This window comes from Neolamprologus multifasciatus, chromosome 17 (genome assembly GCF_963576455.1).
Source record: "Neolamprologus multifasciatus chromosome 17, fNeoMul1.2, whole genome shotgun sequence".
NCBI lineage: Eukaryota > Metazoa > Chordata > Actinopteri > Cichliformes > Cichlidae > Neolamprologus > Neolamprologus multifasciatus.
This window is the reverse complement of record NC_140455.1, coordinates 30,473,459-30,490,499: the sequence shown is the minus strand read 5'-3', so window position 1 is coordinate 30,490,499 and position 17,041 is coordinate 30,473,459. Positions and strand designations below refer to the sequence as shown.

The 17,041-nt window shown below is 38.4% G+C and overlaps 1 protein-coding gene across 2 annotated transcripts in view; it reads right to left on the bottom strand.

Moving 5' to 3' along the window:
• gsap (gamma-secretase activating protein) overlaps nt 1-17,041 on the bottom strand; it is a 65,315-nt gene that overhangs the window by 33,810 nt on the left and 14,464 nt on the right. For both annotated transcript variants that reach the window (XM_085139016.1, XM_085139017.1), the window contains exons 18-26: nt 16,597-16,666; nt 15,819-15,898; nt 14,459-14,539; nt 14,029-14,151; nt 13,736-13,791; nt 10,479-10,510; nt 7,171-7,232; nt 5,058-5,153; nt 125-195 (exon numbers count right to left, since the gene is read on the bottom strand). In XM_085139016.1, the coding sequence (XP_084995142.1) occupies nt 125-195; nt 5,058-5,153; nt 7,171-7,232; nt 10,479-10,510; nt 13,736-13,791; nt 14,029-14,151; nt 14,459-14,539; nt 15,819-15,898; nt 16,597-16,666 (671 nt within the window). The remainder of the gene's footprint in view (nt 1-124; nt 196-5,057; nt 5,154-7,170; nt 7,233-10,478; nt 10,511-13,735; nt 13,792-14,028; nt 14,152-14,458; nt 14,540-15,818; nt 15,899-16,596; nt 16,667-17,041) is intronic.

Genomic DNA, 17,041 nt, shown 5'->3' with positions numbered 1-17,041 from the left:
AATACACACATGTGGGCACACACGTGATGGGGAATGATGGTGCACACATACCTTGAGATGATTGCACACCTTTAGTCTGCACTTTATATTACATTAGTTGGAAACATGACTGATTTGTACTCACAAGCACAAAACACGAGGGCCGAGTTTGTACTTCAGCCAGACTGACTCCAGCATGTGTCTGATGAGCTCCAACTAAACACACAAACACACACAGACAGAGACACACCTTAGCGTTTGAGCCGCATATGCATAATTAGATTCAAATGAAATGAAACTCGAATGATTCGCGAGCCTGTAAACTTTTGCGCAAAGCAGGGCGTTTTATCTGAAAACAGCTTCGACATGTTTTTCTGCTGTGGCGACAGTGATGTTCGCTTCATGGAAATTTACACTTGTCCTATGATCAGTTTCCTCACTTCTCCCTTTTCTTTCCTACTTCCCATTTTCATCTCGAGTAAACAAGTGCAACCCCGGTGCACCAGGATGTGAACACGTTTCACACTCGCCCATATTATTTCGCCACACGCTTGGGATCATACGAACGGACTCGACCCGTCCTCAATCCGTCCTCAATGTGTCGGCCCGTGCCGAAAGATCCACGGGCTTCTTTCCACAGGTGACCACTCTTCCACTTGTACAATAACAGGAAAAACGATCTGCCTCGTCCATATCCTGGACACCAGTTGGAAACCTTCCGCAAGCTGCTCCAAATGCCAGCAGCCAACATCCTCCACTCACCTCGGGGTGGGAATTAGCTGCACTTATGTAACAGACTAGCCCAAAAGTCAAAAAGGTGTTCAGGATAAACATAATAATAAGCTCCTCTGGGCTTTTCCACCCACTTCTTGACGATGCTTTATTAAGTTTTAAATAATGTTAAACTTACGCCTGCACCGTCTGTGCTAAATAACACCATAAACTCTGTATCTTTAAAAGCCATGAAAAAACATGAACCCCCGCTAAGGGTGATAACAATTTTAAATGGAAACCTTTTTTTTTAATCTCTTTAGGTCTTTTTTTTCTAGTTTCCACAGTGGATTTAAAGGTTTTGAATGAATTCTGATTTAACTTTGCAGGGGTGTAGAGTAAGGTCATTTTAACAAGCCATTAAAATTTGGCAAGGTCCTCAAGGTCAACTTAATGATTTATTGGTTGAAAATCGACAAAAAGCCTTACAAATGTGGTGTGTATTGTCAACATATATCTATACAGATTTAAAATAATATCTCACATTTGACCTCTAACCTTTCCTTCAATTGACTGATGTGAAGGCCAAAATGGTAATATTACTATATACAGCTATATAAACTGTGTCTTACTGCCATTGTTTGTATTAACAACATATAGACATAAAAGGAACAATATGTGGGGATTCTAAGTTTCATGTTACTTTTGACCTCTGACCTCTTCTTCAAGGTTAAATAAACCTTCAGAAAATGTCTTTTATCTTTAAAACTGTTCTTAAAAATTCTACTGCCTTTGTTTGTAGGGGCAACATTTTGGAAACCATGCTGCTGTATAAAGATTCTAAATATCACATTATAGTTTGCATCCAAATATCAGGTCATAATTGACCTTTGACCTCACTTTTACATTTCGCATCTGCTTTCTTTCTTTAGAAATTATATGATAAGCTACAGTTATTCATGTCCATGTTATTTATGAATCAATACCTATTATCTACTCCTACATAATGTTTGTGTAATTAAAGTAAACATCTGTCATGCTACCCTTATTAAAGATCATTTAAAAAGAACAAAGAAAACAAAATGAACATATAAAAATACAATATTATCCGCTTTAAAGTAAATACTGCTCAGAGAGTGAGCTGCTTTGGTGGAGGGCTGAGTTCTCAGAGTGCTTCTTGTTTGGGGATTTATTTCTTTATTATCTTTAATTTCTTTTCAATCCTTTTTCCTCTCTGTTTCTTTTTGAATTTTCTTAAAGCCCATTTTGTCAGCACTGTAAGCACAAATTAGGAAAGGAATGCCCCAAAAGACCATTGCATTCATCACGCATTTCAAAGTATTTGTCTCCAAAAATTATAAACTGTACTCAGTTGTCAACCTTTCAAACAAAACAAATTCCTAGAAGCTCAAGCAGCTCCTTGCTGATGCAGGAGCAGCGTCTTTGTGGAGAAAACGGTCAAACAAAAGGCAATCAAGTGATTTAAAGGCACACACACAAACACAGTTATCCCTCTGTGGCCTTTTGCTCCAATTCGCCAATTTGTCTTAATGAACCTCGGCCCAGACAGGAAGCTGGATTTACCCGTGTGAGTCTCCTGTTAGCAAAAACGTTAAGTAACCTTGGGTAGAGAGGAACTTTTCTACTGCATAGTAAGTATATTCCAGCCTATTAGTTGCAATACTTTTTCTTTCTTTTTTTTAGCAATTCTTATTCAGCTATTAGCGTGGTTGTTCTTTGCCTTGACATTGGCTGTGTTATAAAAAGGAATGCATCTCCGTTGTCTGTGGCAACGGAGACAGGAAATAAATAACTATGACAATAATATACTGCCGAGCTGTAATCTATCATAACAGAAGTTCCCCAGCTCTTAAAAGCTGTAATCTTTTTCACCGCCAACTTTTCCCCTGTGTCAATGCAACCATTAGTCTCAATAAGCACCAACAAGAAGGGGAGATGTTCTGTTTTGTAGTACCACCCTGAGTTTTTCAAGCATGAGTCAGCTTGATGTGAGTCAGTCTGCCCGTGAGTTAGTGAGCTTAAAGTCAAATGTGCCCCCCCCCTGTTTCTCATAGGTGTTTGAGCATCTTTTAAATCAGTCCGTCATCCAAATGTTCACTTTCACGCAACCAAAGAAAAGAAATTATTATTTAAAAACTCATTTTCATTCCAAAGGCGCAGGTTAAAGCTCAGGAGCCCACCATACCAAGCTGAGCTATCGACAGATCCTACTGTGAGCAGATGAACAGAGAGAATTTCTCTCTCTTCTTTTTTTTTTATACTCTGTTATTTACAATTCCACAATGCAATGTCCCAAAACATAATGCATCCTGCTTTCAATTCAATTCCCGCCTTACCCTTGGCCTGATTTAACACTGTTGTGTTGATGTATGCCGTATGTCTGCTTTCAAGGGGCTCCTAACTGTGAAGGGACTCACCCACCAGGAATACTAAAAACTCACTTTACAGAGCCAAGAACCTCTATTTGATACTGAACAGAGGTTGAGAAAGTCTTTCCACTTGGATGTGCAGATCCTATCTGCACGAGCTGTACATTTTAATGAAAGTTTTATTTGTGCTTTGTGTAGCAAGTCTCAATAAAAACGGGGAATATTTTCTAAAACTCTTCTAAACTCTTCTTCAACAATTTTATTCACAGTAGAACATAAAAACACATCAAATGGTTAAATTGAATATATACTCCATTATAAGAAAAAATACTGGGCTTTGTGTAGTAATTAATTTAGTTATTCTTACTGTCTTTTTGTATTTTGTGCATTTAACTGCTGAAAATACTTATTAAATACTTATTTTGGGGTTATATAATAAAATGTTATGTTCTAATTATTTTTCCCATTTCTACTCTAATAGCGCTCACTTTGACAAGCTCATTTTTTCTATCATGATCCCAGCTGCTGTGAAGGCTTTCCCAGGCAATGCAATTATCCAGCAGCTACCCCCGCAGGTTTGCTCACTGCTCACAGGGACGACTTCATCATGGATAAATTCCCCAGTAATACTGATTATTGCCATTATGTCAAAAGAAGTTGTTCATGCTATTTCAGTAGTATCAGTTATATTTAAGTATTTTTTTTCCTGGTTGCAAAGAAAAAGACCATGGGAACTTCTTGTTATGCCAAACTTTAGAGATTTTACTGAATTTACCTTTTTCCCTCCAGAATACCAGGAGAGCGATCACTGGAGTTTAGTAATAATGAATAAAAAAGAATACATAATAAATAAATGGTGATTTTTTTTGTTTGTTTGTTTGTTTTCAATGCAGTGACATTTTCAAAATAAAAGCTTCAAGTTATTTATTTGCTGCTTAGAAGGTGTTTTAGAAGAAGCATTACAAAATTAACACATCCTGCAAAAATCTGATTTTCAAAATAAAATATCTGACTTTCAGTTGACATCAGTTTATCAGCATGCCTTATGGTTGCCAAACAACAGTATAATAGTATGCTTTTTTAATAATAAAAGACTACTATTTAAATTGGGTTTTCTTAAATTTTAGAAGTGCCTACTATTCTATAAAATTTACTACTATGCTTGCTACTTCTTGCTACAACTTTTTTGAATCTGGTACTTTTTCTAATGAAATCAATTGACAGATGTATTTTGCTGACATGTCACATTTAAAAATGACAAATCTGATTACTGATCTGCAAAATAAATGATGGCTTTCTAGTAAAGTGGCTTTTTTAGTAGCTTGACTTCCCTGAACTATATTTCTAACACTAGAAGCATTTCAGCTACTTCCAGTGGGAAGTAAATGGTATTTTGTAAAGCTATTTCAAAGCAGTTTTTCCATCAGTGCCTGTTGAGCGCTGATCTCTTGATATGGTTCAATGTCTTTATAAACACACATCAGACACAATAGACAGTCCCATCAGTTGTTTCATGTAACTCCAAAAATCAACAGGTGTCTGCAGCGCACAAAGAAACACCAGAGAAAAAATTTAGTCACCCCCCCTTGTTTTACTGGCTGCCATTGCCCCCTTGGTGAATACATGAAACAAAAGAAAAGAGTAGGTTTATGGATTTAGCACGGGGGTCTTTAGAGAGAACTGATGGCTGCTGATAGGACTGTAAGTGCGACCTGACAGCTTCTAGAGGGGTTTTCTAAAATGGATAGTCAAATATTTAGTTATAGTGAAAAGTGTCTGACTTATACATTGTGTAATCTTTGCTGTGAGTGTGACGATACGTCCCCCAAAAAAGGATAAAAGTGACAAATCTTTAAAAAAAAATAGATCCAAAAGGATATACAGAGCTCCTGGACCTCTCTCTCTCTCTCTCTCTCACACACACACACACGCACACACACACACACACACACACACACAAACACAATGTGTACCAACCAGTTTGGCTACATAGTTGACAACCAGCGAGTCAATCTTTTTCTTCCCCAGTCGAGGAAGGTGTCTGCTGAGGTGTTCTCGAAGCTTGTCAACTGTCTGGGATGCAAAAAAAATACACAAATTAACTTCTGTGCATGTATGTGTGTGAGTGTATGTGAGTGTGTGTGAGTGCCGTCAAGCGAAAGTTGGTGTGTTTTAAGCATACTTTGCAGTGCACTCAGCAGGGTCAAAATGAGTTCACCTCGAAAGCTTGCCTCAAATATGTTATGAAATTGATTTAAGCATGGAAAGGAAAGGAAAGGAAAGGAAAGGAAAGGAAAGGAAAGGAAAGGAAAGGAAAAGGGTGAGCAGAGACGAAAAGAGTGAATGGAAAGAAAAGGAAAGAGATGGGCTAAAAAAATGTGAAAATGGAAGAAGAGATGGAGGGCAAAAGAGAGGAAGATAGCAAGACTGGGTCATTCTAAGAATAGCTAAAAGACTGCTTGCATCTCTACAAAACTCCATTAAATTGAAGCTATCTGCTCTTTGGAAACTATGCTGAGCACAGGGAAAACTAGGCGATATGAAATTGTCCATCAAACGATGTACTGTGGGGGGAAAAAATGCAGGACAGGGACCTTAAGATGGCCCTTTTTTAAAGTGTTGACTCATCTGAAGCAGAACGAGAACTTCACCTTAAAGATGACTATAGAGAAGGATAATTGGTTGTCAGCATTTCACTATAGATTTTTGGTGGCTTGTATGTCAACCGACAGTGTAGGAAGGAGATGTTAAGCTGTAAAATAAACAATCTGAGACTTTCACATGCATTTTACAATCAACTTGTTTTTTACTATACACCAGTATAGTATAGTGTTGGCAGGGGAATAACACATCTATTACACATCTGAAGAGCCCATCAAAAAATATATATATGTATGAAATTTTTAAAGACTACACGTAGCCTTCCCTCCTGTCTGCAACGATTTGCTCACAGGCAGGACCTTAATGCTGTATTTGTGTCCTGTTAGAATCAGACTTGAAAGTTCCTGAAAACAAGGACAAGGAGGACACACCGAAATGCAGATCAGGGCGATGCTGTTGACACACGCTTTACCAACCAAGCCTCTGCTGCAAATATACACTCGTGGACCACTTCATTAGGTAAAGCTGTGGAATTTCTTGTTAATCTAAATGTCTAATCAGTTGATGCTGCTGAAGTTGAACATTTAAGTGACAGTGGGATTGGCCTGTGTGAGGCTAATCCCACTGTCACTTAAAGTCACTGTAAACCCAAGATATGGACCTACTGGGACCATCTCTTGGGTTTACAGAAAAGGTCCAAAAAAAAAAAAAAAAGCAGCAGTTCTCTAGATACTAGAGGTCAGAGAAGAATGGCCAGACTTCTTTGACCTCAAAATAAATAACTCAATTAAGTAATCAAGGCATGCAGAAGAGCACATCTTAATTGACAACAAGTCAAACCTTGAAGCAGATGGGCTACAGCAGCAGAAGACCACACCACTGTCGTCTAAGAACAGGAAATTTAGATTATAATTTGCACAGGCTCACCAAAATTGGGCAATGACTGTAAAAATGTTTTCTGATCTGATGAGCCTCGAGTTCTTCTGCAAGGATTTAGTGCAAACAACAGGAAAGCATGGATCACTCCTCCCTTGTATAAGAGGTTCAGCCTGATGGCAGTGGTGTAACAGTGTGGTCTTATTTGATTTTAGAAATACACTCCTAAAACCTCATTAAAAGATCATGACGAACGAACCAAGGAAAAAGGATCTCCCCGAACTGTTTCCTCAAATTTAGAGACACACTTTTTTAACCCACTCGAGGCAGGCGTTGCAGATTTGCAACAGTTAAAAACTAACAACCTGATTACCCCACATACATAAAAAATTTTTTACTCAGAAGTACCACTGCAGGACTTGGTTGTGCATTAGCAACAAAAAGTTTAATTTGAGCCTGAGAGGGTTAAATATCACCGTCTGCGTAGTAACATTAAGCTTCTTTTTGGTAGTAACTGAAACTCCCCAGCAAAAATACATCAAACATACTTCTGGACATGAAGTCCACTTTATTTGTGTGTCTGCGAAGATGCAGCTATTGAGCGCTCACTCACCAGGCCTATGAATGCCCTCTGTTGATGATCCTCCTCCTGGAAAAGCGGCACCAGCTTCTTATCTAGAAGAGAGCAGGCAATAGTGAAAAGTGTGCGCATAAAAGGGGCGTTTGAAGATAGCTTTGATGCTGAAGCGATGCCAAATTAATCAAGCGCAGGTAGGCGCGTATGTGAGTCCTGGAACATCATTAAACAAGCCATCAGTAGAAATGTAAGAAACCAAAAAGTCTGATTTCTTCATGGCTTTGAAATTTAAAATAAAAAAGAAGCTCAATATAAGATATTAATAGATTCTTTTTGAGCATTTTTTGCTTTAAAAATAAATCCCAAACCTTTGGGGGTTACGAAGCTGCAGTCCCGCCATGTGTGTGTGTGTGTGTGTGTGTGTGTGTGTGTGTGTGTGTGTGTGTGTGAGTGCGAGAATACTTTGGCATGGTGAAGTTGTTTTATGTCAATCTCACAAAAGTGGACCACACTGCAGCTTTAGATGAATTATTACATGCGAGCATACACAAATACACACATCTTTTGATCCCTTTCACACATGCAAGAAGTGAACTTTTTGATGTTACAGCAAAAAATGTTTTTTACAGTTATGAAAAAAAAAGTGCTTGCAATGCACAGCGAACCTGCAGACTGTGCTGCCAGGTTCACTGTACGCCTTTTATCAGCTCAAAGCAATCAGCTGTTTTACATGTAGGCCGTGACCCTGAATTGAACAAGTGGATGGTTTAGATGGGGTCCCATAATAAACTATACTGCTGACATAATCATCAACAATACTGACACTGAAAAATAAATACATCAAGAGTCGTTTGAATTTAGTCTCTTTGGTTTTGCATCAGTTAGTGATCTCAATATATTATTTTATATTTTCTTCGAGATCATCAAATTTTAGTATAACTTGATTAAATATAAAATGCCAATTTTAAATGATCTCATTTATTAAAGGAAAAAATCCAAATCCACCTAGACCTGTATGAAAAAGGACCCGACCCACATGGTGTTAAATTTTAACTTTGTGACTCTCATGGCCAAAAATAATTCTTTAAAATTATAATGTTTTAATACTGATAGAAAGCTTGGAAAAATGAGCCACATATTATCACATGTGTGTATTTAATTTCTATAAATATTTGATATCATGACATCCCTGCTCACAAGGAAACTGTACGAGTCCAGCCAGATCAATACTGCCATCCCTTAAACCCCACTTTAGCATGAATAGTTTAGTTTTACTGGATCTCAGTGCAGCATTTGATACAGTTGACCACAACATATTACTCAAACAACTGGAGAACTGGGCAGGGCTTCCAGGAACTGTACTAAACTGGTTCAAAACATACTTAGAAAACAGGAAATACTTTGTATCAATAGGTAACTTCACATCTGAGCAGACAAGTATCACATGTGGAGTTCCCCAAGGTTCCATCTTGGGACCCCTTCTGTTTAACATTTACATGCTCCCACTGGCACAGATTATAAAGAACAACAAAATAAACTATCACAGCTATGCAGATGACACACAAATATATATCACAATGTCACCTGGAGACCGAGGCCCTGTACAGGCTCTTGGTAAATGCATTGAGGAAATTAATGACTGGTTGTCTCCAGCTAAACAAAAACAAAACGGAAGTAATAGTCTTTGGTGCCAAAGAAAAACAATTACAGGTCACCAGAGAACTTCAATCTATATACCTAAAAACCACCAACCAGGCAAGAAATTTGGGTGTAGTGATGGATGCAGACCTTAACTTAGAAAAACACATTAAGACAATAACAAAATCAGCTTACTATCACCTTAAGAATATATCAAGGATAAAAGATCTGATGTCTCAACAGGACCTGGAAAAACTAGTCCATGCATTCATCTTTAATAGGCTTGACTACTGTAACAGCATCTTTACAGGTCTACCTAAAAAATCAGTCAGACATCTACAGCTCATTCAGAACTCTGCTGCTCGAGTCCTCACTAAGACAAAAAAAGTGGACCACATCAGTCCAGCTCTGAGGTCTTTACACTGGCTGCCTGTCCGCCAGAGGATAGACTTTAAAGTTCTGATGCTGGTCTATAAAGCTCTGAATGGTTTAGGACCAAAATACATCAGTGACCTCCTGACCCAGTATGAACCTTCCAGATCCCTCAGGTCATCTGGATCCGTTTTTTTTTTTTTTTTTATCAGTTCCCAGAGTCAGAACCAGACGCCAGAAGCTGCATCCAGCTTTTATGCTCCTTATATCTGGAACAAACTCCCAGAAAGCCTCAGATCAGCTGAAACACTCAGTTTATTTAAATCCAGGTTGAAGACTCACCTATTCTCAGCTGCATTTGAATAAAACACCAAATCCACACTTTTAAGCTTAAATTTCAAAACTTAAATTTTAACTACTGATTTTATCTACTGTTCTGATTTTATCTACTGTTTTTTTAATCAATTTTAAATCATGCCTTTTATTTGTTTTTGTTTTTAATGTCTCTGTAAAGCACTTTGAATCACCTTGTCGTTGTTGAATTGTGCTATATAAATAAACTTGCCTTGCCTTGAATCAGATAAAGAGAGGAAAACTGGAGAATAGTATCTGTGCACATAAATCTGCATCACTAATTCAATACAATAAAATTAAAAAAGTTTAAAACGTCTTATATCAAAGCAACAAAATCCAGCAGTCATGATCGCCCACATAACATATTTAATAAAACACCAAATCATAAACTATTTACAGTGAAATTAGCTTCTTACAAGTATGCTATTATTTACACGTTAAAACAGGAACACAATCATATGTGTGTTTTAAAAATCAATCTGAGGGAGGATGTGGGTATGAGATTATCCGTGTGTGTGTTTTTGTGTGGGGAATGTCCTGTGTTGTGTCTGACAGGTAACAGCTGCACTGGAGCTACGTGCGTCATACTGCATATGAGAGACATGTGAAAAGGGAAAGAAAATAAGGGAGAGAGCGGGATATGCAAGTACCAAGCTCCTCAGTGTTATGTAATCATGTATAGCATTCTTTCTCTTGCCTTTTCTTTTTCTTTCTTTCTTTACTTTTCTGCCTCCTTCCTCCTTCGTCTCTGTCTCATTCCAAGATAAATTAGTGAGGTAGTTTTGTTTAGCCACACACTCCAGCGAACGTGAAGAATAGAGCCTCATAAGAATACACAAGCCCAAATATACTCACACACAGTATAGAGTTACATTATAAGTCTATGTTTGAGTATTTATTATGTTCATGCTGCAGTATGTCTGTGTACTTGTGTATGTTGTGGGTCTGTGTGCGACATCAGTGTGCTTATGCCATCTTACCAAGACTCCAGGTGTCCACCATTGATAGAACTCTACAAAATAAGAAGCAAAGCTTTTTGTGAAAACAATCCCTCAAGCCAGCATTATAATAAGAGTCTTACATTTTATGCTGTAAGCTGAGGAGGGAGTATAATTCTACATTTGCTGCAGTGTGCAGCAAAAACTATGAAAGCAAAAAGTTTGTAAGCAGGTTCCAGAGTTTTGCCTGGAGGAAGCTAATTATAAACCAAAAAGGTGTTTGGTTGGCTCTCTGAAACAAACAGAGCAGGCTTTTAAACTATGGTGCACGCAGGTTTGTGTCCATCATCAAGTCAGTCATCATCAAATGGTAAAGGGCTGTAGTTATGATTTCACTTTTTGGCTATGCAGACTTCTTTTATTCCTGCTAAGTGGTTACATTTGTGCCAAAAATAACTATAAAGCTTGGATGCTGTGTGCTTGAAGTTCGAAGCTTGAAGTTCGAAGAGAGGTTGATTAGTAAAAGAGTGGACATTATGATCGGCGAACTAAATGTTTTCTACAGCTGTCTCAGAACCGTATCGATCACACTATTACTGGTGTTACTTTCACACAGAGAAAAGCGCCACATCAGTAACCCTCTGAATGGATTCATGAGTTCTGGCAGTGGGAAAAACAGAATAGACGCCGGCTGAACGAATTGAGTCTGTGTAACAAAGTCAACAGTGCGGTTGGATTTTGTTAAAACACAAGAGCCAAAAAGCTGAGTGTAAACTTTGCACCAGCTTGTATATCACCAGCTTAACCCCCAAATAGAGATATCATCTAAAAACGATAAGCTATGTTAGGATGTTCTGCCAACCTTTGTGGGTTTTTTTTAACGCTTTAACTTTGAAAGTGAATATATCAGGTTTGTTATTCCATACTGAAATACAGCCCTAGGGTTTTCTAGTTTACTCTAACTTGGATTATAGCAACTAAACTTCTCACATGCAATTCTGAGAAGAGGCTCCCAAGGGGTCCTAAAAGTTACGAATGGAAAATCAGACACAACCCCAGTTCAGAAAATGTTGGGACTCTATGTAACGTGCAAATAAAACAGAATGCAGTGATTTGCAAATCTCACAAACCCATATGTTATTCACAAAAGGACGCGGGAAATATATATGAAATTGTTAAACTAAGAATATCAAATGTGGTACTAAAAAGAGTCAGTTGCAAGAACATTTTGCAGCTAATTAGGTCAACTGGACAAAGTCAGATGATTGGGTATAACAAGAGCATCTTAGAGAGGCAGAGTTTATCAGAAGTGAAGATAGGCAGAGCTTCACCTATCAGCAAAAACCTGTGTTTACATCTTATGGAGCAATTTCAGAATAGCGTTATTTAATGTAAAATTGCAAAAAACTCTGAATATCTCATTAGCTACAGTGCATAAATATTAAGATTCAGAGAATCTGTAGAAATCTCTGTACGAGCCAGATGCAGGTTAAAGCTCTATCATGCAAAGAAGAAGCCATACGTGAGCACGATCCAGAAACTCTGTTGTCTTCTTGGGGCTGAAGCTCATTTAAAATGAACTGAGGCAAACTGGTAAACTGATTTGAGGTCGGACAAATTGAAATTTAATTCGTCCTCAGCAATCAAGCAGAGAAGGACCATCCAGCTTGTTTTCAGCCCTCAGTTCAAAAGCCTGGATCTCTTATGGTATTATTTCTCATGGGGTATAATAGTGATATAGAATTGGCAGCTTGCACATCTGGAAATGCACCATCATGGTGAAATGTATATACATGTATTATAGTTACACATGCTCCCATCCAGTTCATTTTTCCCTTTTTTCAGGGAAGCCCTTGTATGTTTCAGCAAGACAATGTTAAACTACAAGATACTACAACAGCATGGTTTACTAGTAATAGTTTCACCAGCTCATAAATGTGATAAAGAACACCCAGGACTGTTGAGCAGCTAGAATCCTCTATCAGATAAAAATGCGATAACATTCCTCTCCTAAAAGTCAAGTAGCTGGTCCTCTCAGCTCTTAGATGTTTACAGGCTGTTGTTAAAAGAAGAGGGGATGCTACAGAGTGGTAAACATGGCCCCGTCTCACAACTGTTTTAAAATGTGTTCCTGCCATTAAATTCATGTTTTTGTTTTTGTTTTTATTTATACATTTTGGTATGTTTTCTATGTTCTACTGTGAAAAATTTGGAAATCATTGCATCCTGTTTTTATTTACATTTTACTCAGTGTCCCAACTCGTTCACAATTGGATTTGTTGTTCTATTTTACTTCTTCTCTGTTATGGACAAGAGATTAAGCACCATCAACGATAATTAGAAACTGTGAATCTCCAATAAAACATAATATGTAAACAGGCTGATACAGGTAAACACTCTGTGAATATAAATATAGACAACCAACCATGCATGCATCATAAAACAGGAAGGTTTTCATAATCTGGCAAAGTATTCCAGAAGTTGGAAGTCCAATGTTTGTTGTACCTTTCTAAACAAAGGAAGACTTAAGCTTTCCCATATGTTAATGTTAAGTGAGTAGATCAGTGAGGTACTTAGGCGTTTTACAGGCAAGTTATCTGCTTTCATAGTCTAACGTTAAAACAGCGGGTTGTCGATGCAGGGATCTTGTCATGGAGAAAGATGCTGGGTGAGAGCACAACTCTGGCGGCAAAGGCTTAGCACAGACTGCTTGTCCTATTTAAGTGGGACACATTTGTGGGACTATAAATTAAGTCTTTAATAAATTAGGCCAGAGATCTGATAAGAGTGCAGTCTTTAGGGGTTGTGTTTGATTGGAACAAGTGGGCTTAGAGCTAACTGGCACTGAGCATTGATAGGGACCTAAATAAACATTATTTGTTCGGATCGAATAAGCAATTATACCAGCCACATCCTTGAAAGATGAGCGCATTTCAAGTTTTTTTGTTTTTTTTGGCAATAACCTGGAGCTGTGTGCCAGTTTTTGTAGCTACTGTGACAAGTGCTTTAATTTGAGACAATTTCAAACTGGATTTTAACAACCAATAACAGCTACCCCATCAGGCCAATCAGCCTATGCTTGTGAAAACTAAGGGCACGGTGCTTGAAAACATTCATTACAGTGAAACCACTGTAAAATGTTGACCTGGGAGCGCCTCATTAGAGATAAATGTGCCTAATTTCAAAACTCATTGTTAAAAACACTGGAACATAATGCAGAGGTGCCCCCCTCCTCTCGTTTCAGGACTGTGAGTCTGCAGCATATTTCTTAACAAATCTCATGTGGGAGGCAGACCTACTTCTTTGTGTTCTCCTCTATGTGATTCATCTGGCTGGAGGGTCTCCTCTCGGACCTCTGAAATAAACACCCATCATAATAGATGCTGAAAATACGCTTCCATTGTTTCACAAAAATACCCCACCGGTAATTTGACAAGGACGTGCACATTTTCTCACATGCATTCCCACCCCCACATCAAAGATCATGTTTGAACAGTTACCAGAGATCAGATGCATTTCATATACATACATGGGTGATTAACGGTCAATCAGAACATGGGATGTTTTGGCATGCACATACACCCACACTCACCATTTTATCCCAGTCGGCCTGCATGTGTGAGGTTCTGTATCGGGGGTTGGGATCGGCATTGAGATATTTTGTCCTCTCTGTGTTCCACTGCAGCTCTGACCAGAAGCCCTGGAGACTCCTGGCCTGCTCACAGATGTACACAGAAGCAAGCGGCACCGCAACAGCGACAAAGCAAGGGCAAAACAATCGAGGATAATTACATCGGAGCGGTGCACGCTGTTTTACATATAAATGTATTATGGACATCTGCATTAATTTCAGTGATTTGTATTTGTATGGGTAATATTTAATGCAACACACAATCTCTCAATTTAATCGCTTTTTTAAAGTATAGTTTTATTAAATGTTTCTCAAAACAAAACTGTGCTGCTCAATGTCATGTTGTTTCAAAATAACTCCAGGACTTCAAGTGTGAGAAATGTGTTATTACCTTCCCTTTGAAGGTAGATTCAGTTTGAATCTCTGAGGTACAAAACACACCAGGAACCTTCAGCAAACATTCTGGCACCTCCTAGAGCATAAATACAAAAAAAGTGTGTGGCTCAAAAAGCAAGTGCATCCATTGCATTTAAATCAATACTAACAGTACTGTGCAAAAGTCTTGTGGCCGGTCAGTTATTTATATTTTTCTTCCAAGGAGCCAGGCCTTCTTGGAATCTTCTTTGGACATTAGCTGCGTTTTCACCGATTTTTAGTCAATCATTTTCAGAGAAGTGTTTTTTTGGTGTCCTAAAAAAGGTCAGGAAACCAGACAAGTGGCAGTAGATAGTATCTGAAAATCATGTCCTTAAGAACTCCATCCTATGTCACCCGAGACTTGACACAGTTCCAGTGAGATCCAAAGATCCAAAGAGGTCTGGCCCTTCAGTGGATCCATCTACTGTTTGCTGAAACCTCAACAGAAATGAGCTCAGCTGACAAGAAGCCATTCTTAAGAAACGAAAACAAGGAGAAAAGGCTGAGGTACGCCAAATTACACAATCAGTGGAGAAAGCAGTGTAGATTAGAAAAGCAGTGGAAACAGATGTGTAAATAAAACTGAATCATTTCTTTCCCAAATCTTTATCAGTATGTACAGAGAAGGTCAGGAGAGAGGTACAACAGTGAGTGTCTACGATCATCTGTGAAACACAGTGGAAGCTCTGTTATGGTTTGAGGCCAGAGGTGTTAGGTATCATGTCAAAACTGATGGAATGATGAACACAATGTACCATCATCATTTTGATCCACCATGCAATACCTAGAAAACGTCTGATTGCCAACTCCATCATATTTCAGCATTGCAATGATCCCAAACACACTGCCAATACAGTATATAATGTAATACCTGGGTAAAAAAAAACAAAACACAATCAGACACTATGGAACACTATCTGTCATGGATCGGCCTCACCAGAGCCCAGACCTCAGCATTACTGAAGTAGTGTGGATCATCTTGACTTGCAGAAAACCAAACAAAAGGTAGCAAACATCAAAGAAGAGGTTTGAATTTCCTTTACAAAGCCTGGAGAACTATTCCTGAGGACTAATTAAAGAAATTACAAGAAAGCTTGCCCAAGAGAGTTCAGGCTGTGTTGATGTTGACTTTCAAGCTTGTTAGATTTGTACAAACTGTGTTTTTACCTTTTCCAGCATATGTTGACGTTTCAATAAATACCACAATACAAAGAAATTTGCAGAGGGGTAGGGGGTGCTGAAGACTTTTGCATAGTACTGTACATTGAGTTGCCACTTTCAATTGCAAATGCCAAGGTATTGCTTGCACAAAGATATGTATATATGTGTGGTACCTTCTTGTCGAATACAGAGGAGTAAGGCAGGATTTTATCCAAGCTGAGAGCCTTCTCGTAACTTATTCTGTACAACGAGGCTGTGTGTGAGAGGCAGACAGACAGGCCATCAGAGACAGAACAGACAAACTCGCTTTTAAACATGTAGAGTGTTTTACCTAGGCATAGTTAGAAGGTAAATGAGGCACTTCAGCCCATGCCTCACCCCTATCAATAGGATATATGAGTGATGACAATGTACTAATGTATCCTTTATCAGGTCACAATTATTGTCTTCCTATACTATATAATAACACCTAAGTTAATATTACTTCTTAATACAACAGCAAGGTGAAATAGTTATTGCAGTGCCAATTAAATGCAAATGTATGCAGCCAGCTGCTTACAATCCAAGGCAGTTGTTGACTCTCTGGGTGATGTTTTAAATATGAAAATATCTTCACATACTATTCCAAGGATTTCTTTACAGGGAATGCCAAATGTGTTGTTAGTCAGCTTGGACTTAACCATATTTGCAGTAGTCTGTGCAAACTATGTGTCTGTGAGGTTTCAGAGAAGTCAAAACTATTTTCAAACTCTACATATCTGCATGTGGCGCCACTGGCACCAAAGCCAAACAAAACTGATGAAACCATTCATCTTAGTGCAGATAAGATGCAAACAATCTACAGTCACAAACAGAAAGACACATAAAAAGGTAAGAGAGCAGTGAGACTCAAAAAGAAAGGAGAAGTGATACTCAGGAGAACTGTGTACCCATTCTCCAGCTGCCACTGACCTAAAATAAACTCCTGGATCTGATCAAAAGATTCAAAGGTGTTCACGTTGTCACACAGCCATTCAATAACCTAGAGACATGATAAAAACACAAGGAGACGATACCAGTAAAAGATTAGTTTCTAGTTCTGCTGTTCATGTTTATTTCAACAGTGACCTCAAAAAGTGACAGGTAATTTTCTCCTATCCCCTAAAGGAATGGTTCAACATTTGTGAACAGTTAATTGATGGGACTGATACCGGAAGTTAGCAGAGAGGTCGTTAGCTTCAAAAGTCATTTTAAAAGTAACCAAACAGCTGCCTTGTCCTGGCTTCTCATCGCTCGTTAGCTGATTACTTTAAAAAGCTGCAACCTCCAGGGCTAAAAATTAGTCTAAAGTTGTAACCTCCCATTTTAAAATGCTTAAAAAAAACATCGGCAGACAGCGCTGTAAATAACGGTAGTC